The sequence below is a fragment of the Pezoporus occidentalis genome, unplaced genomic scaffold (assembly GCF_034315485.1).
Source record: "Pezoporus occidentalis ecotype Australia unplaced genomic scaffold, CSIRO_AGI_Poc_V1 ctg165, whole genome shotgun sequence".
In the NCBI taxonomy this organism is placed as follows: Eukaryota; Metazoa; Chordata; class Aves; order Psittaciformes; family Psittacidae; genus Pezoporus; species Pezoporus occidentalis.
Genome location: NW_026913477.1, coordinates 1,736,812 through 1,760,103, shown reverse-complemented (window position 1 = coordinate 1,760,103; position 23,292 = coordinate 1,736,812). Strand labels below are relative to the sequence as shown.

The 23,292-nt window shown below is 43.5% G+C and overlaps 2 protein-coding genes and 2 long non-coding RNA genes across 6 annotated transcripts; 2 read left to right on the top strand and 2 right to left on the bottom strand.

Moving 5' to 3' along the window:
- The first annotated feature begins 8,375 nt into the window (after positions 1-8,375).
- Positions 8,376-10,913, top strand: C1GALT1C1 (C1GALT1 specific chaperone 1). Of its 3 annotated transcripts, none has more exons than XM_062613369.1 (2): positions 8,376-8,500; positions 9,500-10,913. In XM_062613369.1, the coding sequence occupies exon 2, from the start codon at positions 9,505-9,507 to the stop codon at positions 10,459-10,461; it is 957 nt and encodes a 318-aa protein (XP_062469353.1). In that variant the 5' UTR covers positions 8,376-8,500; positions 9,500-9,504; the 3' UTR covers positions 10,462-10,913. The 3 variants fall into 3 exon arrangements, with proteins under 3 accessions (XP_062469353.1, XP_062469352.1, XP_062469351.1); XM_062613368.1 differs by lacking the exon at positions 8,376-8,500 and adding an exon at positions 8,821-8,966; XM_062613367.1 differs by lacking the exon at positions 8,376-8,500 and adding an exon at positions 8,920-9,087.
- Positions 10,914-12,816: 1,903 nt separating this feature from the next.
- Positions 12,817-20,092, bottom strand: MCTS1 (MCTS1 re-initiation and release factor). Its single transcript, XM_062613366.1, has 6 exons — positions 19,919-20,092; positions 19,074-19,226; positions 18,278-18,375; positions 17,067-17,200; positions 15,998-16,065; positions 12,817-13,923 (listed from the first exon to the last, which is right to left on the bottom strand). The coding sequence occupies exons 1-6, from the start codon at positions 19,927-19,929 to the stop codon at positions 13,842-13,844; spliced, it is 546 nt and encodes a 181-aa protein (XP_062469350.1). The 5' UTR covers positions 19,930-20,092; the 3' UTR covers positions 12,817-13,841.
- Positions 20,093-20,267: 175 nt separating this feature from the next.
- LOC134160909 (uncharacterized) lies at positions 20,268-21,004 on the top strand. Its single transcript, XR_009963738.1, has 2 exons — positions 20,268-20,700; positions 20,825-21,004. It is a non-coding gene; the product is annotated as an uncharacterized LOC134160909 (long non-coding RNA).
- A 1,213-nt stretch (positions 21,005-22,217) lies between these two features.
- LOC134160911 (uncharacterized) lies at positions 22,218-23,072 on the bottom strand. Its single transcript, XR_009963740.1, has 2 exons — positions 22,982-23,072; positions 22,218-22,592 (listed from the first exon to the last, which is right to left on the bottom strand). It is a non-coding gene; the product is annotated as an uncharacterized LOC134160911 (long non-coding RNA).
- Positions 23,073-23,292: the final 220 nt, after the last annotated feature.

Here is a 23,292-nt window from a genome sequence, read left to right as displayed (position 1 = left end):
CAACCTTCCAGCATGCTGTACCTTGGACCGAATTGCTTTCTGTCTAACATGATGAGTTGTTCACAGGACTAAGTTATTCTGTTACCCTTTTAGCTCGACCTTGGACACCAAGCTTCAAATCAAATAAAAGTAACAAATTAAGAGCTTGATCCTGCACTCCAACATCGCTTTCACTTCAAATTGAGGAAGAGGAGTGGCATTCAGACGTATATTAATGTTGGTCGTGGTGGTATTCCTGATGGGCTTCCAACCAGAAAAATCCCCAAAGAAGAAAACTCCAACAATTAGCCTAGATCCTGCTGACAGAAAATTAGGGATCATAGCAGACAATGAAGCAGCAATATTTCCATTGATCCCAATAGCATCAGTGAACCTCAGGGTCAGCCTTTCAGGACATTCACTTGCTTATGAGCATTTCTGTCAAAGTTGTATCAGGTTCTCAGTTTCAAAGGGAAAGAAATGCAACCTCACAATATTTGTTCATAATTGTAAGACTTTGCTTTGTTGTCCTGCTAAGTCAGGAAAACTGAGTGCAACTGTAGAGAAGTGCCAACACTTCCATCAGAAGGACCTTGGGAAGATACCGCATGAGTCTGTTACACTTCTTTATTTGTCATTAAAGCATGGAAAGAGGAAAAGTAAAATACAAATACATGGAAAATAAATAAATATGTAATAATCTAAACAGATTGGCAAGCTGTAATATTGGGTGCTCTGTCATGAATGCCCAGAAGTTTACTACTACTAACAGGCCAAACAAACTTGATCAGTATTAACCTGAAGCTGTATAATGCACCAAAACACAAGCAGTAAGAAAGTACTGACATCTAAGCTGAAAGAAGGCAGACTTAGATTAGGTATTAGGAAAAAATTCCCCACTATGAGTGTGGTGGGACACAGGCACAGGTTGCCCAAAGAAGCTGTGGCTGCCCCACCCCTGGCAGTGTTCAGGTGGGTTGGAACTAGAAGAGCTTTAAGGTCCCTTCCAACCCAAACCATTCTGTGATTCTATAATTCTAAGGAGGTGACTTGATCTTCAGATGTGTCAGGAAGTTGCTCCTGGCAAATTACTGTTGTCCCAGACAGCAGGCATTCTGTAGAATAATTGCTAACTTTAGTTTTCCAGGATAGGAATCAAAAAGCACAGAGTTCCCATGAGACACTGGGAATAAACCAGCCTTGGTAGTTAACACCACAGAAGAAAATTCTCCCCTGGGTTTACACAGCCTTCAGGGGGAATGTAAAAAATCCTAGGGAATAATCAGATGAATGAACAAGAAATGGTTTTCTGTACTGTGTCTTCCCACATTTACCTGTGTTCCTCCAAGACAAGCTTGGCAAAGCTTCTACAAGGGATTATTTCTGATTTTCAGTTTGCAATAGCAGTTGAAATAGCACTTCCCTATAAACCATGAGTATCTCCATCCACACTCAAGGAGCACAAGTTACACCACCTCAATACCTCAATCCATTTGCTTTAGCACTAAATTATAAAAGGATGACCCAGAATGGTTCAGCCTTCTACCTGCTTCCTTTTCTCGTTTCACAGTCAAAACAAGCACCTCACCTGAAGGACTTTCCTTTCCTTCCTTCATTATGATGAAGCCCATCAGATTTGTTTCAGAACCACAAAATGTCAGGATCAGCCCATAAGTATCCTTTCAAGTGTATGGCAGAGTTGTCTGCCTATGTATTTTTTTTCCACAATCCCCTTCCAGTTACCATGTACCAAAGCCTCTTCCTCATGCAGAGAAGCCAGGTAACACACAAGAACTGGCAGTTTCTTGAAGGATGTTCAAGACATGCTGCTGAGAGTGTATTTTTTAACTGCTTAGGATTAATAACTAAAACTGATTCAGCACTGAGAATCTTTTAACTTTATTCTTATCAGGAAAAATCATGTTCAACTACGAGATGACTAGTATCATTAAAATTCTATTTCAGAGAACTGCTGTTAAGTGATAATTTTGCTCTTCAAATTCGGAGAGAGGATTAATAATTGAATCCAAAGACCTAGTTACATATTTTGGTGGGTTTGTTTCCTAATAGGGAAAATGACTTGAGCAGAAATCCATTAAAATTTTTAGTATTCCCATGCTAGTCTGATTCAAAGCTTTTCCATTAAGTATCACATTCATAATGGCATTAAACCACTTAAGCAGCAAAAACAGCACATAATTATCACTTTTAATTCAATCTTTTGGAGTGTGAATAGATACTGTGCATCACTGACAATTCACACTCCTAAAGAGATTCTTCTGTTCCTTCACAGCAGCTTTACAGCCTCTTGTACTGATAGAACTGACCCAAACATGCATAAATTTTCTCAAGAAAAAATCCTCAGAATAATGAGATAGCAAAATTAAGCCCAGATGAAACAAGGTGGAACAATCAGCTATGGCTTTATTCCTCCCTTAAGGTAAGATGTTTAGATATGAGTGGGAGCTAAGGCACCATTATCCATGTATCTGCACATCAACATCTGAAACTACTAGGGCACTCTCAGAATTATGCCATTTGCACATATTAAAAAAAAAAAAAATAAGTCCCACATAGAGAATATAAAGTACATGGAAGCTCTATAGAAATGAAGGGAGAACAGAGAAGACTATGCAGTATGTAGCATCCCCTCCCTTGCCCCCCAACAGGCTCCGCTGCATTTACTGCCTGGGACCTCTTTCCTTTGGGAATTGGGAAGTGGCATCTTATCTGTACCTGCTGCCCCAAGCAGCAGTGACAATGGCTTGCTCCCTGCCATCAGAGGAGGTGTGGCTGGTGTGACCAGAACCAATATTCACTTTGCACCACTGCCATCCTCAGTGCCAGCACTGCAGGGAGCCAGGAGCTGAGCATTGTAGGGTCAGAGATCCCCCAGATGCCTTTCTCCTGCTGCCCCCTCCCACTCAGTGAAGCCTCTGGCACACTGTGGATACTACCAGAGTGCTAAGGAGCACCTTTGCATTTCTGTATATTTTAAAAGAATCCATAAAGGCCAATAAAAGGCAGAGCAGAGGAGCGCTGTGGTTCAGTCGCTGACAGCAGTGCCTCTGCTAAAGGCTGCAGTGCAGTAGCTGCAGTAGCAGAAGGCTGTGCAGGTCAGTCTCAATGCAGCCCACTATTTACAAACCCAGCTGACAGAAACCAGACAGCATGCTAGGACTGGCCAAGCTGAGCCCCTGTGAGACAACACAACACTGTCAATATCTCTTTGAAAGAGAAAGAGGCTAAAATCTGACACACCAACTGATCCCAAGTGCAGCTATCAGACCCTCTGTGCTCTCCTCTTTTGCTGTAGTCTGTGCTACTGCCTACTGACATGCACACACTATTAGCTCTGCTTACATCCCTGCTTCACCAGAAAGCATAAAGCTTCTGCATCTGATAGCAGTGTCAGTGACAGCATCTCCTCCTACACAGGACAAGCTCTCTCTTTCATGGGTCCTCAGCTAGCACATAATGAAACAGTTCTTCTCCTGCCCCACGACCAGGCATATAATGTTCACGGAACATCTCCTCTCTGCTAAATCACAGATTTACAAGAGCAGTACAGGGTTGTGAGTCGCTGCTCTAACATTATTAGTAATTCCAGTTTGTTGCAAACATTGCTAGCAGACATCTTTGTTTTGCCTCTGCACATACAGCTCAGGAGTCTCCTATTTCAACATCAGTATAGGAAAGCAAATGTCTCCTTGAAGAGTCTGATACTTCAGAATCTGTTTCCTTGGCGAAATGAAGGATTACCAACATTTGGTACAAGAAAGCATCTCATGGAAGCTACAGACATTCAGGCCTATCAAATACTCTGCTACTTCCGTATTTCCTCTTCTTCCTCTTCCCTTAATGGGCCAACATCAACAGAACTTCACAGATCTTTCCATCTAGTAACAGTAACTATTTACTCACCACAACCCCTTCTAAAACAAATACCATGCCAGAAGCTTTTGTGTCTCTCCAAGTTTCAGGTAACCAAACCACAGCATTGTCTAAAGACTTCCTAGGTCACTGGACCAGAACTCCTGTTACACCAAAACACAAACCTCATTTGTGCTCAGGCTCCACAAACTGTCTGAAAATCGTGTCATGGCAGAGCCCAAAGAGCAGGGTTCCCCTTCTGCCTTCTCCGTGTGCCACAGGGCTGTCTTTGCCACCGCTGTTCACAGTGGTGCTTCTCACCTGTGCAATCTGAGCCTGAAAAACCATAATTTGAAACTGTAATTTGCTGCAGACGGCCTTTTTCAAATAACCTCAATCTGACAAAAGCAAGCTCCTTAAAGATGCAGCAAAATCACTTCATCACTGCTTCATGCATTTTATTTTAAAGGGCTATTAAGAACCCATTCTTTCTGATAGAATGCTATTTTCATCTCCAATTTTTTTTGGGGGGGAGCCTGAAAAATAAGATTTCTCTGCTTTTTCTTTTTTTTCTCTGTTTCTATTCGATCAATGATTATTCTTTTTTTCCTGTGCTTCTAAGAGAGTTGACATTAAAATGTCTAGTTCTTATTCTCTTCCTGTTGTATTTGTGCATCGGAGCCATTTGCAATGATGTCAGCTCAGCTCGGGGCATTGCCCCTGCTAGTTTAATTCCAGCTGGAGCTAGGAGGACCATTAGCATTCTCTTGACTGATTCAGCATACCCAGAGAATAAGATGGGGTTTGCGTTCAGCTACAGCATTAAAAACTGAAGAAGTTATAAAGCAGTCCTAAGTTGGTAAGTCCTTTTGGAGTCACTCATCTTTTGCTTCTCATATACCATCCTGTGCTTGAGGACACCATTCAAGTAATGGTCATTTCAATGCCAAGCCTTTCCTTGACAGTGCTCATAATTGACAGCGGTGATAAAAGTGATTTAAAACTATTGTTGAACATAGCTAATCAATTCCACACATTTCAAGGCTAGAAGATTGTATTTATGCATTATCTGCTATAAAATATGGGCTACAAAATTTCACCCTGTAATTCCAGCATTTTGTCCAACAATTGGAGAGGACGTTTTTTCAGAGGTAAATATTTCAACCTGTGTTTTGAAATTAGTATTGAAAATACAACACTGTATCTCCTCTTGGCTTTAAAGCTTTTTTCCTTTGTCCAGTGCCTACATCTGCGTCTAGGTCTTCTTGTCATACGTGGCTGTGAACACTTCCCAGGATGCAGACTACAAGGAGTCTATCCATATCTTCCCAGATTTCAGATTTTGAGTGGGAAACTAAAGTGAAGAAGAGGATGCAGGGCAAAATTTTAATAAGAGGAGGCTAAAGTTTGGCTCCAGAACCCATCCTCCTACAAAAGGAATGCCGGGTTGAGCAGCTCCCTGTGAAGCGGATGAAGAAGTCTGGCTCTACCCACCTGCAAACCAGACTCTCCACCTCTCTATTTTATGACTTTAAAATAGGTATTCCCAAATCTTTTCCAACAATAGGATTAAAAACCTTGACAGACATGTTTGTTCAACTGTGCACGTTATGAGCTGAATGAAACAATGGAAGTAGCAGGCATGTAGCAGAACAGTAATAACTGGGCTTCATAAAAGCCCTTTTCCTGCACTGTCTCTGTTGGCTTCAGTGGGAGTTCAACTCAAGATGAGAGTTTGCAGCCTTCAGCCCACAACCACACTTGACCCCCTCTTCTGATGGAGTCAGATGAACGGGTGGAACTTGCATGTTTCCCAATAGCTTCAGCACTATATACACATGTGCAACGTGACAACAAAGTCAAATGTCCAAGTGCAACCATACCTCTGCATTTCTCATAATTTCAACAGCATCTTCTGATTAGGGCTTCTTTCTACACAGCATAAAATGCAACTGGTGTCTTAACCACCCAGAAACGTCTGCAATAGCTCACCTCTAGCTTCAGTTACCCATTCTGAATGTCACTGCACTGCTCTACACCAGCCTCTCTGCTGCACACTTCCATAACAGAGAGACAGATGAGTCTGTTTCCAAGAGAGTGGACAGTCATTTGTGATCATTAACAAGCAGTCACTGTAAAAGATAACAACTCATGTGTCAGCTAAAACATTCGGCATTAATTGGAACAAAGTTCCTATCAAATATGCTTTCATAATAGCCAATCTCTCACGGACTTCTTGGACCACACAGTGAGAACATAATGCTTGATGGCTTTCCTTGGAGGCAAGAAAGAGCATCAGAAGGCAAACGCAGTTGCAGCCAGGGAGGAAAGACAAACAGAAAACAGCAGGGGATCAGCTCTCTGTCAAGACAAGCAACCAACCGTGGAGCTCTTTAGCTCTGTCATCAGTTTAGATCCTGGCACAGGTATGAAAGTTTCAAATGCTGCTGTTCTTTGACAGGGTGGTACAGATACTATGAAGGATCAGCAGGAAGTAAGGGGTGAAGCTGCAGCTGGCAAATACAGTGGACAGCAAGTCAGCACTCAAAGCTGAAATCTGGTCAATAGTCTGTATGCAGACATAGTGCATGTTTTAATACAAAGCTAATGCACAGCCATCTGCACTGATCTTTGAGGAGTCAGCCCTGGTTCATTCCTACTGTGTAACCCAGCATCTCCCCTCACTCTCCTCACTTAACTTCCACCTTAGGGCTGGCTCTCCCTTAGTTAGGACATTGGACTGGTTCCAGCCCAGGGCAGAATGACTTCCAACACTGATCTCCTGCAGTTTTTAAAACATTTCTTGTAGTAATTCGAGATGGATAGTTTACAGGAGTACATGTGTGCCTAAATGAGCTCTAATATTGCCACAAAACACTCATTAATGGCTGTTGTGAGAGCTTATACAATACCATGCCCCATCCGTGGCAGTGTTCAAGGCCAGGTTAGACATGGCTTTCAGCAACCTGATCTAGCGGAAGGTGTCCCTGTCCGTGGCAGGGGGGTTGGAACTAGGTGAGTTTTAAGGTCCCTTCTAACACAAACCACATTCTGTGATTCTATGATTCTACGACTATGCCATTTTAGTCCTTTTAATACCACGCAACACAGAAGCCAGGAAAGCCTCTTCAGGTTTGTAACATGCTCTACATGTTGCTTAAACTGTTTCTTCACTGATCTGCTGCTGGATAAAGCAATGTGGAAAACATATTAAAGTGACAGTCAAGATGTGTAGCTACATTAGTCATTCTGTCAGAGTCTTGGAAAGAACCTCTCTGAAGTGAAGCAGGAAAACAATTTGTTGAAGCATCAGCCCAAGCAGCAAGTCTCAACTCATTCAAAACTCTCCATAGCACACCATCAAGCAACTGCTGAAGACCTGATTGATTGAAGACAATTGATTCTGCAAACAGGAGAAACTTTGAACTGACCTCCAATCTCTGGTATGTGGTAACAACCTGTGTGTTCACCTATTTGTGCCTTAAAAGCAGGCAGGTGGGAAAAGATAGGATGAGCTATGAGCCCTTAGTAACAGAACTACCTGAATGTACAAACTAACAGTCTTTTCCTATCACAGTGTGTAACTGAGGTTTAGTTCCCCCAAATGAAGCCGCCCTGCACATACACTAACCCAACCAAAATAACCATTTTGTAGCATTTTTACCAGAACCACAAGCAATGGTTCCCCAGGGCCAGAACAGGCAATCAGCCCATGTTCTCACAGATCTTTTTTGCCAAAGATAACATTGCTAAGGTTTGACGTTTACAGTACAGCCATGAGCCTAAAAAAAACCTTACCTGAATAACTGAGGCATCTGGGGAACCCAGTTAAGATGCCAGAGAATCCAGAGCAGCCCAGTGGTAAACTGACTTAAAAAAAAACCACTAAGTTCATCCAACTGGGGCATATCTTACAATATAGGGAAAACCTATATAGGACAGTGTCTTAACCACTATGTGGGCCTAAGGGTATACTATGATCAGCTAATAGATAAAACACATAAAAACCTTTTTTATCCAAGCTGCTTGTGGAAAAGGGAACAAATCACTGTTCAGTGATGCTCCTTCAGATCAGGTGGTCAATTCTACCTTCCTGAGAGATGATGTGTAGAAAGTGATTGTTACATCTTTCAATGTGGAGCTTGGGAATGATTATCACTAAAGGAAAGGAAAAGTTACGTTAGTAGAAAAATTGGCTGTACTCTTTAAAAAAATAAGATAAATACAAGGAAGAAGTTCTTTGGCTGTTCCATCCCTGGCAGTGTTCAAGGCCAGGTTGGATGGGGTTTGGAGCAACCTGGTCTAGTGGAAGGTTTCCCTGCCCATGGCAGGGGGCTGCAACTGCATAAGCTTTAAGGTCCCTTCCAATACAAACCATTCTGGGATTCTCTATTAACTAATCTTGTGTGCCTGCTGTGTTCTGTGCCGGAGGAAACAACTGAGATGTACCATGCTTCCAGCACAGTGTATTGTATTGGTGTGGAAATTGAATATAGGGCAATATCCCATTGGCGTCAGCAGATTCGATCCCGGCAATGGTTTAAGGCGGGTTCTGCCCTTCCTTTGCCATGCTGTCCGCATTCACCTACGCTCTAATTTCAAAGCAGAGTTTGTGCTGGAAACTCACACCGCTTCCCCCTTTGGTCAGGTCAAGACCTTCCCAGGGCGGCTCAGGTCAGTACAGTGAACACATGTAACGGACCCCGGCACCGCTCCCGCATGGTGCTGCCCGGTGGGACAGCGGGCCGGGACCCCGAGCGGCAGCGCGGCGGGAGCTGCGGGCGGCCCTTCCCCACCACATGGCGGGGCCACCTCAGCGCGGCATCGAACCCCTGCCTGAAGGCACCGGCCTGAGCGCGCCAAGAGCGGCCGCCACGGGCCGCGGCCAGGCAGGGGCAGGGCCGCGAGGACGGCGGGGGGGGGCAGGCGGGCAGCGGGGATCGATGTGCACCGGGAGAGGGCGGAGGGACCGGCACCGGGACCGCACTCCGAGTTGGCATCCGCACCGCCAGGTGGCGCCTCCGCACCAGCGAGCGCGCGGCGCCTAGAAGGGCAGCGCGCGGCGCTTCCGGTGGGGTGGGTCTGGTGCCGGTGTCCTGTCACGGGAGGCACCGGTAAGCGCCCGGCGGTCGGGTCCGGTCCGGTTCGGTCCTTGTCACCGGGGGACGCGGGGCCCGGGACCAGCCCCAGCCACAGCGGCCGTGAGGCTCCGCCGGCGCTCCGGCTGTCTCGGAGGTCTGCGGCGGGCGGGGCGAGGCGCTGTGAGCGGGGTCACGGGGGAAGGGGAGGGAGCGTGGTTAAACGGCGAGGAGCGGGACCGATGGGGTCTGGTTCCGGGAGGGGTCCGCTGGGCAGCGCCGCTGCGCTCCGGCCGTGACGTGGCTACGGCATGTCGGTGCTCCGGGCACGGCGGTCACGGCGGTGGGGCAGGTCCGGTGTACGAGAGCCCAGGGTGGCGTTCTGCATTGCTGGTAACGGCAGCGAAAGAGACCAGAACTCGTTGGGTTTGCCGCCTCTTTCGCCGGCGGTGTCTGTGACTTAAGGGAACTGCACCCGCGGTTAGAAATGGAAGAACACATTAAAACCGTGGGGGATCTGCCCTAGTAAAGTTACTGCTGGAAGTTCTCACAGCGTGTCTCCTTTCTAGGAAAAATGATGTCCGAAAGCAGCTCCTTCGTGAAGGGGGTGGTGCTGGGAGGAGCCTTCTGCATGCTGGTCACACTCCTGGGACACATGAAGGTAGGCCACGGGACTAAAGCCCATCGCCACGAGCATCATCACATCCAGGCTCCCAACAAAGAGGATGTCCTAAACCTTTCAGAAGGTGAACGCATGGAGCTTAGTAAAAGTATCCGTGTTTATTGTATCATCCTTGTGAAACCCAAAGATCTGGGGCACTGGGCTGCTGTCAGAGAGACGTGGAGCAAGCACTGCGACAAGGTGGAATTCTACAGCTCAGAAAATGTCAAAGTGTTTGACTCTGTAGCCCTCAACACAAATGACATGTGGGTGATGATGAGAAAAGCTTACAAGATAACATACGAACACTATAAAGATGAATTCAGCTGGTTCTTCCTTGCATATCCAACAACATTTGCTATTATTGAAAACCTCAAATATTTCTTACTGAAAAAAGACCCCTCACAGCCTTTTTATATAGGCCACACTGTGAAATCTGGTGACCTTGAGTATGTAGATGGTGAGGGAGGAATTGTCTTAAGCATTGAATCACTAAGACGATTCTCCCGTATTGTTGAAGACTCTGACAAGTGTCCAGAGCAAGGAGGCATGATTTGGAAGCTTGCTGAGGACAAACAGCTGGCAATCTGCCTGAAGTACACTGGAGTGTTTGCTGAAAACGCAGAAGATTCAGAAGGAAAAGATGTCTTCAACACCAAGTCAGTCAATGCTCTCATTAAGGATGCAATGTCTACTCACCCTCAGCAGGTGGTGGATGGCTGCTGCTCTGATATGGCCATCACCTTCAGTGGTCTGGCCCCAAACCACATGCACGTGATGATGTATGGTGTCTACAGGCTGCGACCTTACGGCCACACGTACAACGATGCACTGGTGTTCTTGCCACCTCCAGGCTCAGACAATGACTGATGTGTCCTCAAAACAGACCTGGAACCAGAGATGGCTCTTCTCACCACATACGTTTGTACTGACACGTTTCATTTTGTACCTGGTGGTACTGGTGTACAGGTTCTTTTTGCACATTGAGGTTTGGTAAAGCTCTTCATTTTAAAAGTGGAAGGAGAACTTTTTTCTAAATCTTTTATACAGAGATGTTTCTGGCTTTTGACACTGCTGGAATGAAATGATAAATAAATAGTTAATGTTTATAATAAAAGGAAATTAAGTTTATAGGGGGGGTTTGTACATGTAAATATTTATTAATGAAAACCCAAATGAAGTTTAGCCTACTGTTATATTTTTTGCAAGACTTTGATTCTTTCAATTCTTCCAGGCATTTCTAGAATGTCTTTATATCTTTCTAGATATACCAGTCTGTACCAAGACATACCAATAAAACTGGCTACAGCTGCAATCTCAAAGACTAATTTTAAGCCATTTCCTTTACACTAAATACACAACAGTTTGAGCTGTGCTGTGTACGCAGCACCTATTTGCTTCGTACACAGCCTCCCAGCCCCATCAGGAATTAGCAGGAAGCAAGCCAACACGAGATCTGTCAGGAAATTGCAGCAGAAAAATACCAAGTGACCTTTGGACTGCTGGTTTTAAGCAGACAAAAGCAATGACTATATTTGAATAAGTATTACCATGGTCAAGCAGCCTGTTAGCACAGGAGTAATTGCTCATTTGAAGTTTCACTCCATTGATAAGCATATTAAGAGTAAAGGTTCAGTATTATTTTCAGTCCTGTTAATGGTGCTAATAGCGTTTACAAGGAAGAAGTTAGTTAAATATCAATACAAATATAGACACATTTATAGATTTTTTAAACACCAAGATGCAGGAAGAACAACATGTGCTTGCACTGCCCCCCTTTCTTTGAATATTAAGCAAAACAGGTTACACATGCAACAAGCAACCTGCAGAACTCCTCAGTGGTCTTTGGATTTCTTACTGGTGATTTTGTTTGTGGGTTTGCATTTGTTTGGTTTGGGGGGGGGGGTGTTTCCATTTGCTTTTTACACAATAGTCAGATTTATCCAAGTTACCAGGTCACACTTTCACACTCCCTTCCAGCCACAGCAAGAAGGGATAAAGAGCACTTCAGTTTATCCCATTTAGAATTCACTGACCCAACCTGGATGTTTCAAGGCTTAGATGCAGTACCTTCCTTACCAGCTACATCTAAGACTGTCACAAGCTTTGTTGGTACTACAACATCCATAAAAGACCTGATAAAGAGAATGTTACTTTCCCTTTCTTTAACAAGCCATTTTTAATACTTCAGCCTGTCCTGAGCTGTGAGGGGCAGGTGGGGAAATGACACAACTGCACGAAAGCCAAAGAAAACATCCACTTTTTTTTTAAGCATCAGATCCTTCATTTTTGACAGGAAGGGCAAAACAACTGCTCAGAGCCCCGAACAGGACACCACAGCTCAGCTGTTTCGAAAAGTGTAGCTTATCTCACCTCTTGCACACTCTCAGCTGACACATCAAGGCAAACACATACATGACTGCTGCCAAAGCCTAGAGAAAAATCAGTAGTTTGGGGTTCTATGAAACTGGTATGCAAATTAATTCAAGCATGATTTAACTCATCTTTTCTACAGAATCACTGTTAAAAGCTTAGATCCACAGTTGGGAATACTGACAAAGCAGATGAAGTAAAATTTTTATTTCGGTGTTGTTTCTGATAGTGAAGACCCCACTGCAACACTGGCAGTCATAGGGCAAAACAAGGAAAAAGAACAGGAATTACCATAAATCCCATTTATCACAGAGTTGAGAAGTACTGTAATACAACAGGAGACAAGATGGAAAGGGAAAAGCAAGCCACAGCACTCAAGACTAGCTTGTTTTAGGCAAAAAAAAAAAAAAAGGATCCATTGAAGCACTAACAAGAAATGAGTACACATTTACAGCAGCCTTTAAGATGGATAAAAATGTCCATTAGCATTCTGAAAGGAAGGTCTGACCAAACTTTCTTCTGCAGCACTGCTGTGATCATCACCTTAATTTTTGTCTTCCTACATTAATAGTTTAAGATTTAAACAGTCATCTTCACAAGTATGATCTTTCAAATTTCTCCTGTAAAATTACTTACAGTAGCATGTATTAGGAAGCACATTCCTAATGTCGCAACTTGACTTTAGAATCAGACAGATACCACCTCTGCCACTACCTTCTGTAAAGGTCCTAGTGTGGGGAAGCCAACATGCAGAACAGCACTGACACAAGGCAGTTGCATACAAAATTACCTTCTGCCACTATGTAAGTGTTAGAATACACCTGAATTATTAATAAATGCTTCCAGAGACAGTTACAAGTGGTAGACCTTAAAGTTTCTTTAGTTTATTAAATGATTCCACAGCACAGGCTGTTTTCCATAGATGTAGCTTTAGGTGTGCAGTCACTGAACAAAGAGTTGGCATATCCAGACAAATACACAGTGCTCTTTAACCCGTTCTGTAGGTGTACATACACGTGGCAGTGTGAACAAGCAGAGATCTCATTTGAAGGTCCACCTGAAGAACTTACTCCTGGCTACACTGATAACTATGTTTTGCTACTGTGCCTTTGTTAAACAGTGATTTTGTTTCTGCTTCTAAAATAAGGCGGCAAACGGGGAGTACAGCATCAGGCACCAGGCTGGCACACACTCCACCTGGAGTATGCCCACATTTACTAAGAACACTATAAGGAGATATCAAACAATGTTGGCAGGTAGAAACTTGAATATATATATATATATACTTCAGATATGAACTAGCATGAAAATTTCTAGTCCACATACCAGTCTTTAATTCATAAATCCTATACAGATAAATGCATATTAAAAAGAGAAAATCCTTATGTAAAATACTGAAATAAATGCTGTTAATAAATTAAGTTAAAAAATAATGACAAAAAAACTGATTCAAGAACCAGGTAGACTAAAAAGATGTTAATCAGAAGAAAAGAACCGAAATGTTTCAGAGGTTTTATAAACTGTATTAAATTACATTTCACATACACTTTGTTACTCTTTTAGAAGAGTATAAAAATGTAAACATTTCTTGCCTTTTTCCTCCTTTTTGTTTGAAATAGTCTACTCACAGTCCATGCAGAATCTTGCCATCACCTATCTTCAGTCACTGAAGATTTGACTTCAAGACAAAAGAACTGTAATAAAAAGAAATCTAGAAAACTATTGTAGCCTAACAGAACTTTTGCATTCACTTGATTTATTTAGCATAGCCACAGAACAAAGTAATTTGTACATTCAGTCACATTAAAAATAAGGAATTACAAAGCAGTCCACATTTAATCTAAGTGCATTCCTTTGGAGTAACAGTTCTTTTAGTTTCACTTGTACGTCTTCATATGCCAAAGGCCATCATTTAAATAGTGGATATTTTCGATACCAATCCCTTTGTTGACCTTCTCACTGCAGGGGGAGGGAAAAGGTACAAAAGTATTAGCTAGGTTAAACATTACAGCACTACAAAATACAGTATTTCAAATAGAAGATGCAACATTTATGAACTGGAAGGGCAGAAGCTATCATCCACTGTGTCATAATCTTCAACAGCAGGTAGACAAGAAACAGTATTTGCTATGACATGTACCCACTTTGCTGAATGACACGAGGACAGTATTTGCCTTCCGTGTTTTCTCAACAAACATTCCACGATATTTTTAACTACTTCTTCATGGGAGGCACGTTTCAGACAGCACTTCTGCTACTTATTCTAAGCTTTTCCCTGTGAAAGTAGCAGAGCAGTTTTAAGTGACTCTTCTTCTCCAAGCACAGGAGGTTGTGTAACATGGCTAGCATGTGGAATTTGACAAGTTCTGGCTCCAGGTGCATCAATGACATAATCAAATACAAGTAAGGTGCTTCACTGATGGCTGTGGACATCTACCAACTTAATAAAGTGTTACAAATATTACATTTAAGTTCCAAGGACTTGCAGCATGTCACAGACATATCTTTCTACCTCTTTTGAGTCAGGTCATCTTTTAAAGATGATTGGTTTATGTGTCTGAATTGGATTTGTGTTCATCTTTTTTCCAGTACCTTATTCCACAGAAAAAAAATCTAGTTTTGTCACCATAAGTAAGACAAATCTCTTCATTCTAGGACTGAGACAAGTTTCATTCCCCTGGAGAATATAATTTACTGTATTTACGCTAAGTGTCCCATTACTTACACAACTTGTCCAAAAGTAATCAGGGAGGAAAATACCACTACGTTAATTGCAACAACACATCATGTACCGTAGTCACACCAAGTGACAAATCATACTGTTGCACTATTTCCATACTAACAGGCTGCACAGATCAGTATCATTTCCTCTCCATTTGCTTCTCACAGGAACAGGATATTCAGCTGCAAGGCTGCTGAATTTGAAGTTAGGATTAGGAATACAGATGATCTTGATTTGCAGCAATCACAGCAGATATAGGACTGGGACAGAAGCAGCTACTCTTTCCACCTGCTCCTGGAGACTTCCCAGGGCATTACAAAGAATCCTAAGGAATGTAATTCCTCAACAGCTACAGGAGGTCCAAATCCAGGTTGCTGCAGTCCCACTCTATCCCTGCCCTCTTAACACATTCCCACCTCTTTTCCCAGTGCTCTTAGGACCATAGAGGGACCCAGCACAGATGATGATCCTGCTGCGAATTGTCTCCACATGAAAGAGCAACTTGTTTGCATCAAAATCAGCTACGTCCCACACACAACTGCTAGATGGGGCCGGAACCAACAGCAGCCCAAACCTGCGGGTGCAGCTTACAACCTGCTGTGAGGTTATTACAGAACTTAAAGTGGTTCAGCTACTTCTGATTTAGCTCTATCCGAATGCTACAAACAATTAACATCCATTACTATTTTCTGTCTCTTTTCCTTCTCAAATAATTTTCAGTTGATGTTTATTCCCTGAACAGGCTTCTGCATTTCACAAGTAGCTCATCTAAGCTGGCAACGACATCAAGCAGGAATCCTGCATGTGAGCTCAAGGTAAAGAAAAAGAGAAGGTCACAGAGAAAAGCCCAACTGTCAACCAAGTGCCAGCAGAACTTTAGTCTCTGCTGTCCCTGCAGACAAAAAATTACTTTCAACCCCCTCAAATCCAAATTACATCTCTTGCCCAGCCCAGGCAGTAAGTACTCCATACAAGTATTTCTTTGTTCAGCAAGACCTTTGATAAAGTATGATTAGAGAGCAAGAAATACTGACATTCATTGGCAGTACAAATGTTGTGCATCTTAAAAATCCGTATTTACGTGAAAAGAACTATTTTGATTTCAGTCAGTAAACAAATAAGCAGGGAAGCTATTCCCTTCCTCCTGCTCTTTCCCTATTAATCAACACAATGCAATCTGAACAAATTCTGTACTTGAACAACATATGCTGCAACAGCAATGCAGTAGCCTCGACAGTAGTGCTTATATTTCAAAGTAGCATAAGAATAATGACATGGGGCAAGTTGTATTTCAATTTTTAACACACTTACATGTCCTCAGCTGACATCTTCATTACTCCCACACATAATGCATGTTGTTTTCCTTCTGCCATTATTGCCTACAAATTACCGCTAAGGAAAACAGACTGGTTTTAAAACTGTTTCAGAAAAGCAGTATGAGGAAACAAATTCCCAAAAGTTTCAAAACCCAGTGTTGAACTTTTAGTAATTCTAGAGCTCCAGCTCTTAAAGGTAAGAAAAACAATGCACTGCATTTAACAATTGAATCACAGTGTGTAGAACAAAGCATGTATTTAGGAACTTCGAACAGCAGTTACAGAAAAAGATCTCCCACACTACACTCCTTTGTTCGTAACACTGATGGCCTCATCCTTTCTGAAACAAAACTGTGGGATCAATTTAGGTTCCAGAGGAACTGAGACACAAACCTAAAAAGAGCAGAAGTACTGAAATCAGATGCATCTTTTCAAAGCTTAGCAACACTGATGCTAACTACTGATATCTTCCAATAGCATCTAACAACAAAAGCAGCACAGCTTGGTGGTTTTAATGCTGTATGCACTCAGGGTTCCTTTCTCTGTAATACAATGAACAGGAGTGAATTAGCACATTTTCCTCTTTTTACATATGCTAATTTCATCAATCACCTAAGAGTAAGCCCTGACTATAGCAAAGCTGATCCTAGACATCTTTCCAAATTCCCTAGGAACAGGAACAAATTCTGTAACTGAAGGAGATACAAGATTAAGAAGGCAGTGGACAAGTTAAACTGTAGCTCATCTGTTTTTACAATTCTGCCTAAACTCAAAGGAGCTCCACTTATCAATTAGTAGATTAGTGGAGCAGCATTCCACCCAACAGCACAATAGGACTACATATTTGGTTTGGAACATCACAGTAAGTAAAAAAAAAAAAATTAAGGTCAATGTTAACCTTGCCAAGTAATATCTGAACCTCTGCAGCTCTCTTCAGATTACTAGTTATTCCACAAAACACCATTAAAATAAACAGCAGTTCAGATTATGAGCAGCTGAGAACAGAAGAATATAAATTTAACTCATCTCACAGCAAGCAGTAATTCATAGTTAAAGAAGGATACAACAACAGTATCAATGGCAGCAGGGTAAAGTTTTGCTCCCGGAGACGTCAGGCCAGGGCACATTATATTAGCTCCACTTAGTACAAACTTAATGGCACCTTTATCAACCTGCTGATGTGGTAGAATAAATGGGTCTAGGAGGGGAAAGATATAGCATCACAATTAACATGGTAAAATGATAACATGAATAATTCATTATCAAGGCAGTTTAGATGTGGCAATTAGATATGTAATGTGCTAAGAGGGCAAGAAGTTTGCGAAGCAATTACTGAAGGTCCTGTCTGTCTGTGCTGCCCCAAAAGGACACAAGTAATGCTCGCGCAGACCACACCTTCTATCCAAGAACAAAAGGGGATTCAAACACTGAGCCCATGCCTCCTGAGTATTCATATACTGAGTAACAATTTGAACAAGTTCCCCCAGTGAAAACAACCACACAAGAGCCCACATATTAAGAGGTCTTAAAACTAAGGGCTCTTAAACCCCTCAAATTACACAACCATGCCCTTCCATGAAACAGTTCAACATTAACAGGACAAAAAAAGGCAAAGATGGATAAAATTCATGAAAGTTGTTGGCTCTCCAAGCCAGCCTTCAAGTGCACACACCTTCATCAAGTATTTCAAACACTGAGATTTGACTGAACAACATTTCTAAGGATACCTACCCTAGTCAAAACCAGAGTAACAGAATAAAGCAGAACAATGAGGACAGCAAGAAAAATAATGCAAGAGTAAATTGTAAAAAGTAAAAATCACGCAACCAGAAATCCTTAAAGGAGACAAGTATATATTACATTATTGAACTCATGAGTAAAGAATTGTACTCTAGTAAGAAGGAAGTGAAAAGGAAGACTTGAAAGAACAAGGACAGGACCTAACAAAAGGAAATTCAGATCTCTGTCCTAGGGAAGCCTCTCTCAAGTTGTTTTTTGTTTGTTTTTTTTTCAGAGCGTTGCACAATTTAATTCTTAGATATCAAATTTCAGATTGTTTAACATCCAGCATTACATCAAATATGAGGGAAACAATCCATGCAGGCACCTGAAATAGCAAATCAATACATTACACTTGAGAAAGCATATTGTATCTTTAAGATCTATTCTAGATACATATATAAAATATGTAAGCAGTAAGTTCTTTTTAATTGGGTTCTACAGAAGATCACGCTCTTGGTCGTCTCCCCACCCCTCCTACCCTCAGGAAACTTACATTTGTGAAGCAACCTTAGTGTTGGGTAGAAAATCCCTTCTCTCTGTCTGAAGAACAGCAGCTCCCCGTTCACAGTGAGGATTTCTATATGTTCATGGCTGTAAGGTTAAGGACAAAAATTATTCCAATAGGTGCCTCACCCTTTCAGAGTTTAAATGAAAGATTTCACTTCACAAAGTCTGCTCTCTCTTGGCATCTGAAGACCGAGACAGTCAATTAGTAAGAAAATTTTAAACTTTGTAATGGTTTGTTCTTCAGCACTGGCCCCTGCACACTGCCTGCCCCTTAATAAAGGAAGAAGAAATCTACAGACAAATATTCAGCTCTTCGCTTTGTTTTAAATGCGATAGAGGACAAAGAGAAAGAATCACCAAAGCTATGCTACCTCTATAAAATAAAAAATGAAAAAAAATACTTCAGATAATATATGGAAGCCCAAAGATAGTAAGAAAGATACCCAACACACACAGTACTGGAAACTATCCAAACAAGTTCAAGCCTCCATATCCATAAAGCTGAATGCTTTATTCAACAACAGGCTGATTATGTGGAGAGTCCTTAAATAGGTTACACATTCACTACTAGGCAGCGTTTTTGTCTTCATCAAACAATAGTACCTTCAAAAGTGTGATGAGCACATAGAAGCTGTCTGGTTTGGACACAACATACATCATTATCTGTTAAGAAACAACAACTGTTTTTCAAGAACACCAGGTTCATTGACTATACAAAGCAAACATATAAAGGAAGAAACCCCAGCACCTTGGCAGAAACGTTTAAGAGAAAAGAAACTTACCATCTTACTATTTTGACTGGGTCTTTCTTTGGCATGATCTGGTTTAGCCATGGTTCAATAACAGGAAACTGGTCTATCAGTTGATTCTTAATTCCTTTAATAACTGAAGTCTTCAGCTGGATACAGTTTGATACATTCTCCTTTTCATCAAATCTGTCAAGTGAGTGAAAAAGTTTCAGAAATGCACAGTTTACTGCCCAAAAGATGCCATATCTCAGCAAGACTCTTCAGAAGCATTTATAAATTTGCTGAAAAACATTAACAGTATCACATTTGCCCAACTTTCAAACCTAGGATTTCACGAGGCATAAACTATCCCCTGGGAACAGTGGGTTGGGGAAAGGCAGGGGGCCCCCACCCGTAGGCTGTCTTTGTTTGTACACTTTATATGAATCCACAAAACACGGTTTTAGTCTCACAGATTCACCTCAGCACAAAGCATTACTTCATTCAACCCCTACAGCAGACATGGCTGGTAACACAAACACCTCTGGCCCTGTTCACACGTATCTGTAAGAAACCTTCACCACAGGCGCAGAACTGCGCTCTGTACCACCTAGAAGCTCACACAAGTTCATGACTCAGCTCACTGTCTAGGGTTTTGTCTCTTCGCAAGCAAGTGCCCAAGCGGCTCAGACCAGCGCCCCCGGAGGCAAAGCTGGCGGCGAAGCCGCGCCCGGTGCCCCAGGGAGGCCCCAACAACCGGCAGGGAGAGAGGCCGGCCGCTCCAGTCCCAGCCCCCGAGCAAGGCCCGGCCAGGCCGAGTCCTGGTACTGAGGGGGCTGACAAGCCCATCCTGATCCCCCCTTCCCTCACCCCTCCCGCAGACCCGCAGACCCACTCACTTCTTGAACATCCTGGGGGCGGTGGGCGCCGGGCGGGCGAGGCGGGCGGGTGCCTGGGGCCGGCGGGCGGGCAGGCACCCACAGCCTCCACGCTCCCTCACACGAGGCTCCCAGCCCTCCCCTCCGCGCCAGCCGGAAGCGCAGTCCGCTTTACGGCCTGTCGCGCTGCTCCATGACAACGGAAAGCACGCACCATCGCTGGTGTTGACGGGAACTACAATTCCCAGCGGACAGCACGGCGCCTCGGCGCATGCGCACTGCGCGCCCCACGTCCCGTTCTCTTCCCGTGCGCTCGACAGCGGCCGCCACAAATGGGTTCTACCGACCCGCCTGCGGGGCTTCCCGTTAGTTACGCGCTGTTTTCCCAGGTAACACATCCGTTTGCATTGAAATAAATCCTTTGGAAGCGCTAATAGCTGCTAACAGCGTTTAAACACAATGTATGTTTAACAGGACGAAACGCGGCCACCTTCAAACTAGCAGAGCAGAAGCCACCCTCCTCCTCCACCCAGCTCAGAACGGGACACGAGATCCTGCTGACAGCGCTTGGGATTAAATACCCAACAAGGCATTTATTGTAACAGAGAAAGGACTGGAGCCAGGCGGGAACCAGTAACAGGAAGGGAAGGTGCTGAAGAAACCTGTCTCGCAGTGAAGATTTCAGCTGCCAGCCAGAGAGATGGGGTCTGGTGAAGATGACTGCGCTACATGGCGGTTATTTGAATCAAATAAGGTTTTGGTTGGTGATGGCTGCAGGAACTGTGAATCACCAGCAGACAAAGGTGGACAGAGGGAACTTACCATACTCCCTCTTGAGTCTCAAGAGCAGACATGCGTGCTTGTGTTCTTCAGGCAGATACCTACTGTATAAGCACATGTAGAAGCAACCGCCTTGTTTCTTTTCAGAGTAATGGAAATGTTTCCTCTAGCATGAAGAGAAGGGAGAGGATGTAAAAGACCTCAGCATTTATGCTAAGCACCAAGTTCTTTTTTCTATAAAAAACAATAAGCTTTGATACTATAACAAATAATTAAAACCTAGTATTTAAAGAGTTACGTTGGTCAAATAAAGTAAAACCAAGCCTTCGTATGTGGTATCATTTATTCAAATAGTGAAATATACAGTCAGGAACACACTTAACTGGCATTTAACTCGTGGATGCCACCTCCACCTATTTTGTAGCATCACTAAAAATACTGAGCTATAATCAGGAATTCAGTTTTAACTGGAACATGGCGTCATTGCTCATGCCCAGATTAGAAAGCGGGATCAGGAGTTTGTCACACTGACAAACCACTCCACACTGGTTTTGTGCTTCTCAGAATAACTTCTATGAAATAATAGTTTGCCAAGTAAAGAATCCTTGCAGGTGTGCTCCCATTTTTAAAACTGTAGTGAAGTATTCATCACATTCCCATCTTGAGTGTTACAAGGTAAGCTTTTACCCTTAGGGACTCCTAATGAATACGGCACAGCTCACTGAAGAAAAAACACCTGAACCACAGCATAAAACAGCAACATTACTTCCTAATTTTCAGGAAGCTCTTTTCTCTGTTCTGCTACCTTAAAGCACTTGGACCACTGGCTCCTCCAGGACTGAGTTAACTTAGCTACATGTTCTTGCTTGGGCTAATTTACGACCTTGAGAGGCTCCCTGAGTTGTTTCCTTTTGCAACCTATTTCTCAGGCCTTATCAACAGGAGGAAGCCTACATTGTTTTGAGAGAAGATATCTGGTTCTCTTGTTGCATACTCTCCTTATCTTGAGAATCCTTGTAGCTTCTATACACAGTGAAATACTAGTTTAAGAATCCTTGTAGCCCTAAATCTCTATATTCAGTGAAATACTAATTTAATTTGGTATCACACCCAGCAAATGGTTTTACAGCCCCAACAGAAACCACCCCTTAGGATCATATGCAAAACAGAAAGGATTAAACTCTCTCTCCTCATGTTTCAGTGGGAAAAGGGCAAAATCCATTGCACTTGGATCCCCCAGTGCTCCACCTTGACTCACCCCCTCTCCATGTATCCCAGAGCACGACTGACCCAGGGCTGCAGTCTGACTGATGGGACACAGCTGCCAACACCTCCCCACCTGAAGGACAGCATGAAAGGATAACGCTCCTGCTTCTCCACCTCCTCATGTCTCCTCTTTCATAGTCCAATTGTTTTCGCCAAGCAAGAAACTGTAGACACTTAAGATCTTTTACATCCCTACACCTCTTACATTACTTGGCTTGAGTGAACACGACAGTTACTGGTAATAGAGGAAAACTTGACAGCATAATTGTATCAGATTTCCTTAGCAAACCTGTTTCTTTTTATTACATCTGATTTGGAAAGTAACTTACTTTTTGTAACTTCTGAACAAAGCATCCTGTCCAAAAGCCAGTCACAACCAGACTGAAGGTCCGGTTGGCTCTGGTTTCTTCTTAAAGATGTGCTTCTCTACCTATCACCAGCACTGTGTTTCAGGCCTCAGGAGCTGCCTGACAGCTACTCAGACAGAAAAACCTCTGCAGAATTACTGTCACACCTCCATGAACCACCGTTTGTCAGGACAAGTCCGCTATCGTTTTCCACCGAACACAGACACAGCAGCCTCTCCAGAGCACCTCTACAGTCAGAGGGCAGGGGGACGCTCTTGGCCAAAGTCCCTGGAGAATCCCTTCTGGAACAAAACCTCAACACTTGTTTTGTTACTTTTTCTGCAGTTATTTCTCAATAGCCATTGAATCATACCAACACTCTCAGAAAGCTCACATTTCCTTTGGTAACGGATACAGCAGCATCAAGGAAGAGCCACTAAAGGTCCATGGTTTCTATTTTTGCTTCCAGACGTTTAAAAATAAGTAAGTAAATAGTAGAAACCACCACCCCAGTCCTTAGCGCAGTGCAAGTCCACATATATATTAAAATCATGTTAAAAAGTCGATGCTAAATGATCGGTTACATAGCAGTGTAAGGAAAATCATTCCCAGGACCAGCTCGCAGACCGCCGCCGCCATCATTCCGATCCCGGCCTCAGCTCTGACAGACCCGGTTGGGCCCCGCATTTACCTCAGCCGCAGCACACAGCAGCGGTCACCGGCAGAGGAGCGGCAGCCGCGACCCGCCGCGCTGACGGATGGGAAGGGAGGGGACAGGACCCCAAGCTCCCGATACGGACCGCGACGAGGGCCAAGCCCCGCGCCCCGCGGCCGCCCGCAGGGCCCCGCCCCCTCCGCCTTCACGCCACACGAAGCGCGGCAGCCACGTCCCCTTCCTGCGGGACGCGGTAACGAGTGCGGCCGTTAGGAGCGGCCGGCAACTATGATCACTTCCGGTAGGCCAGAGGGCAGCGGGAAGCAGCGGGGGGTGGCGGCAGCAGC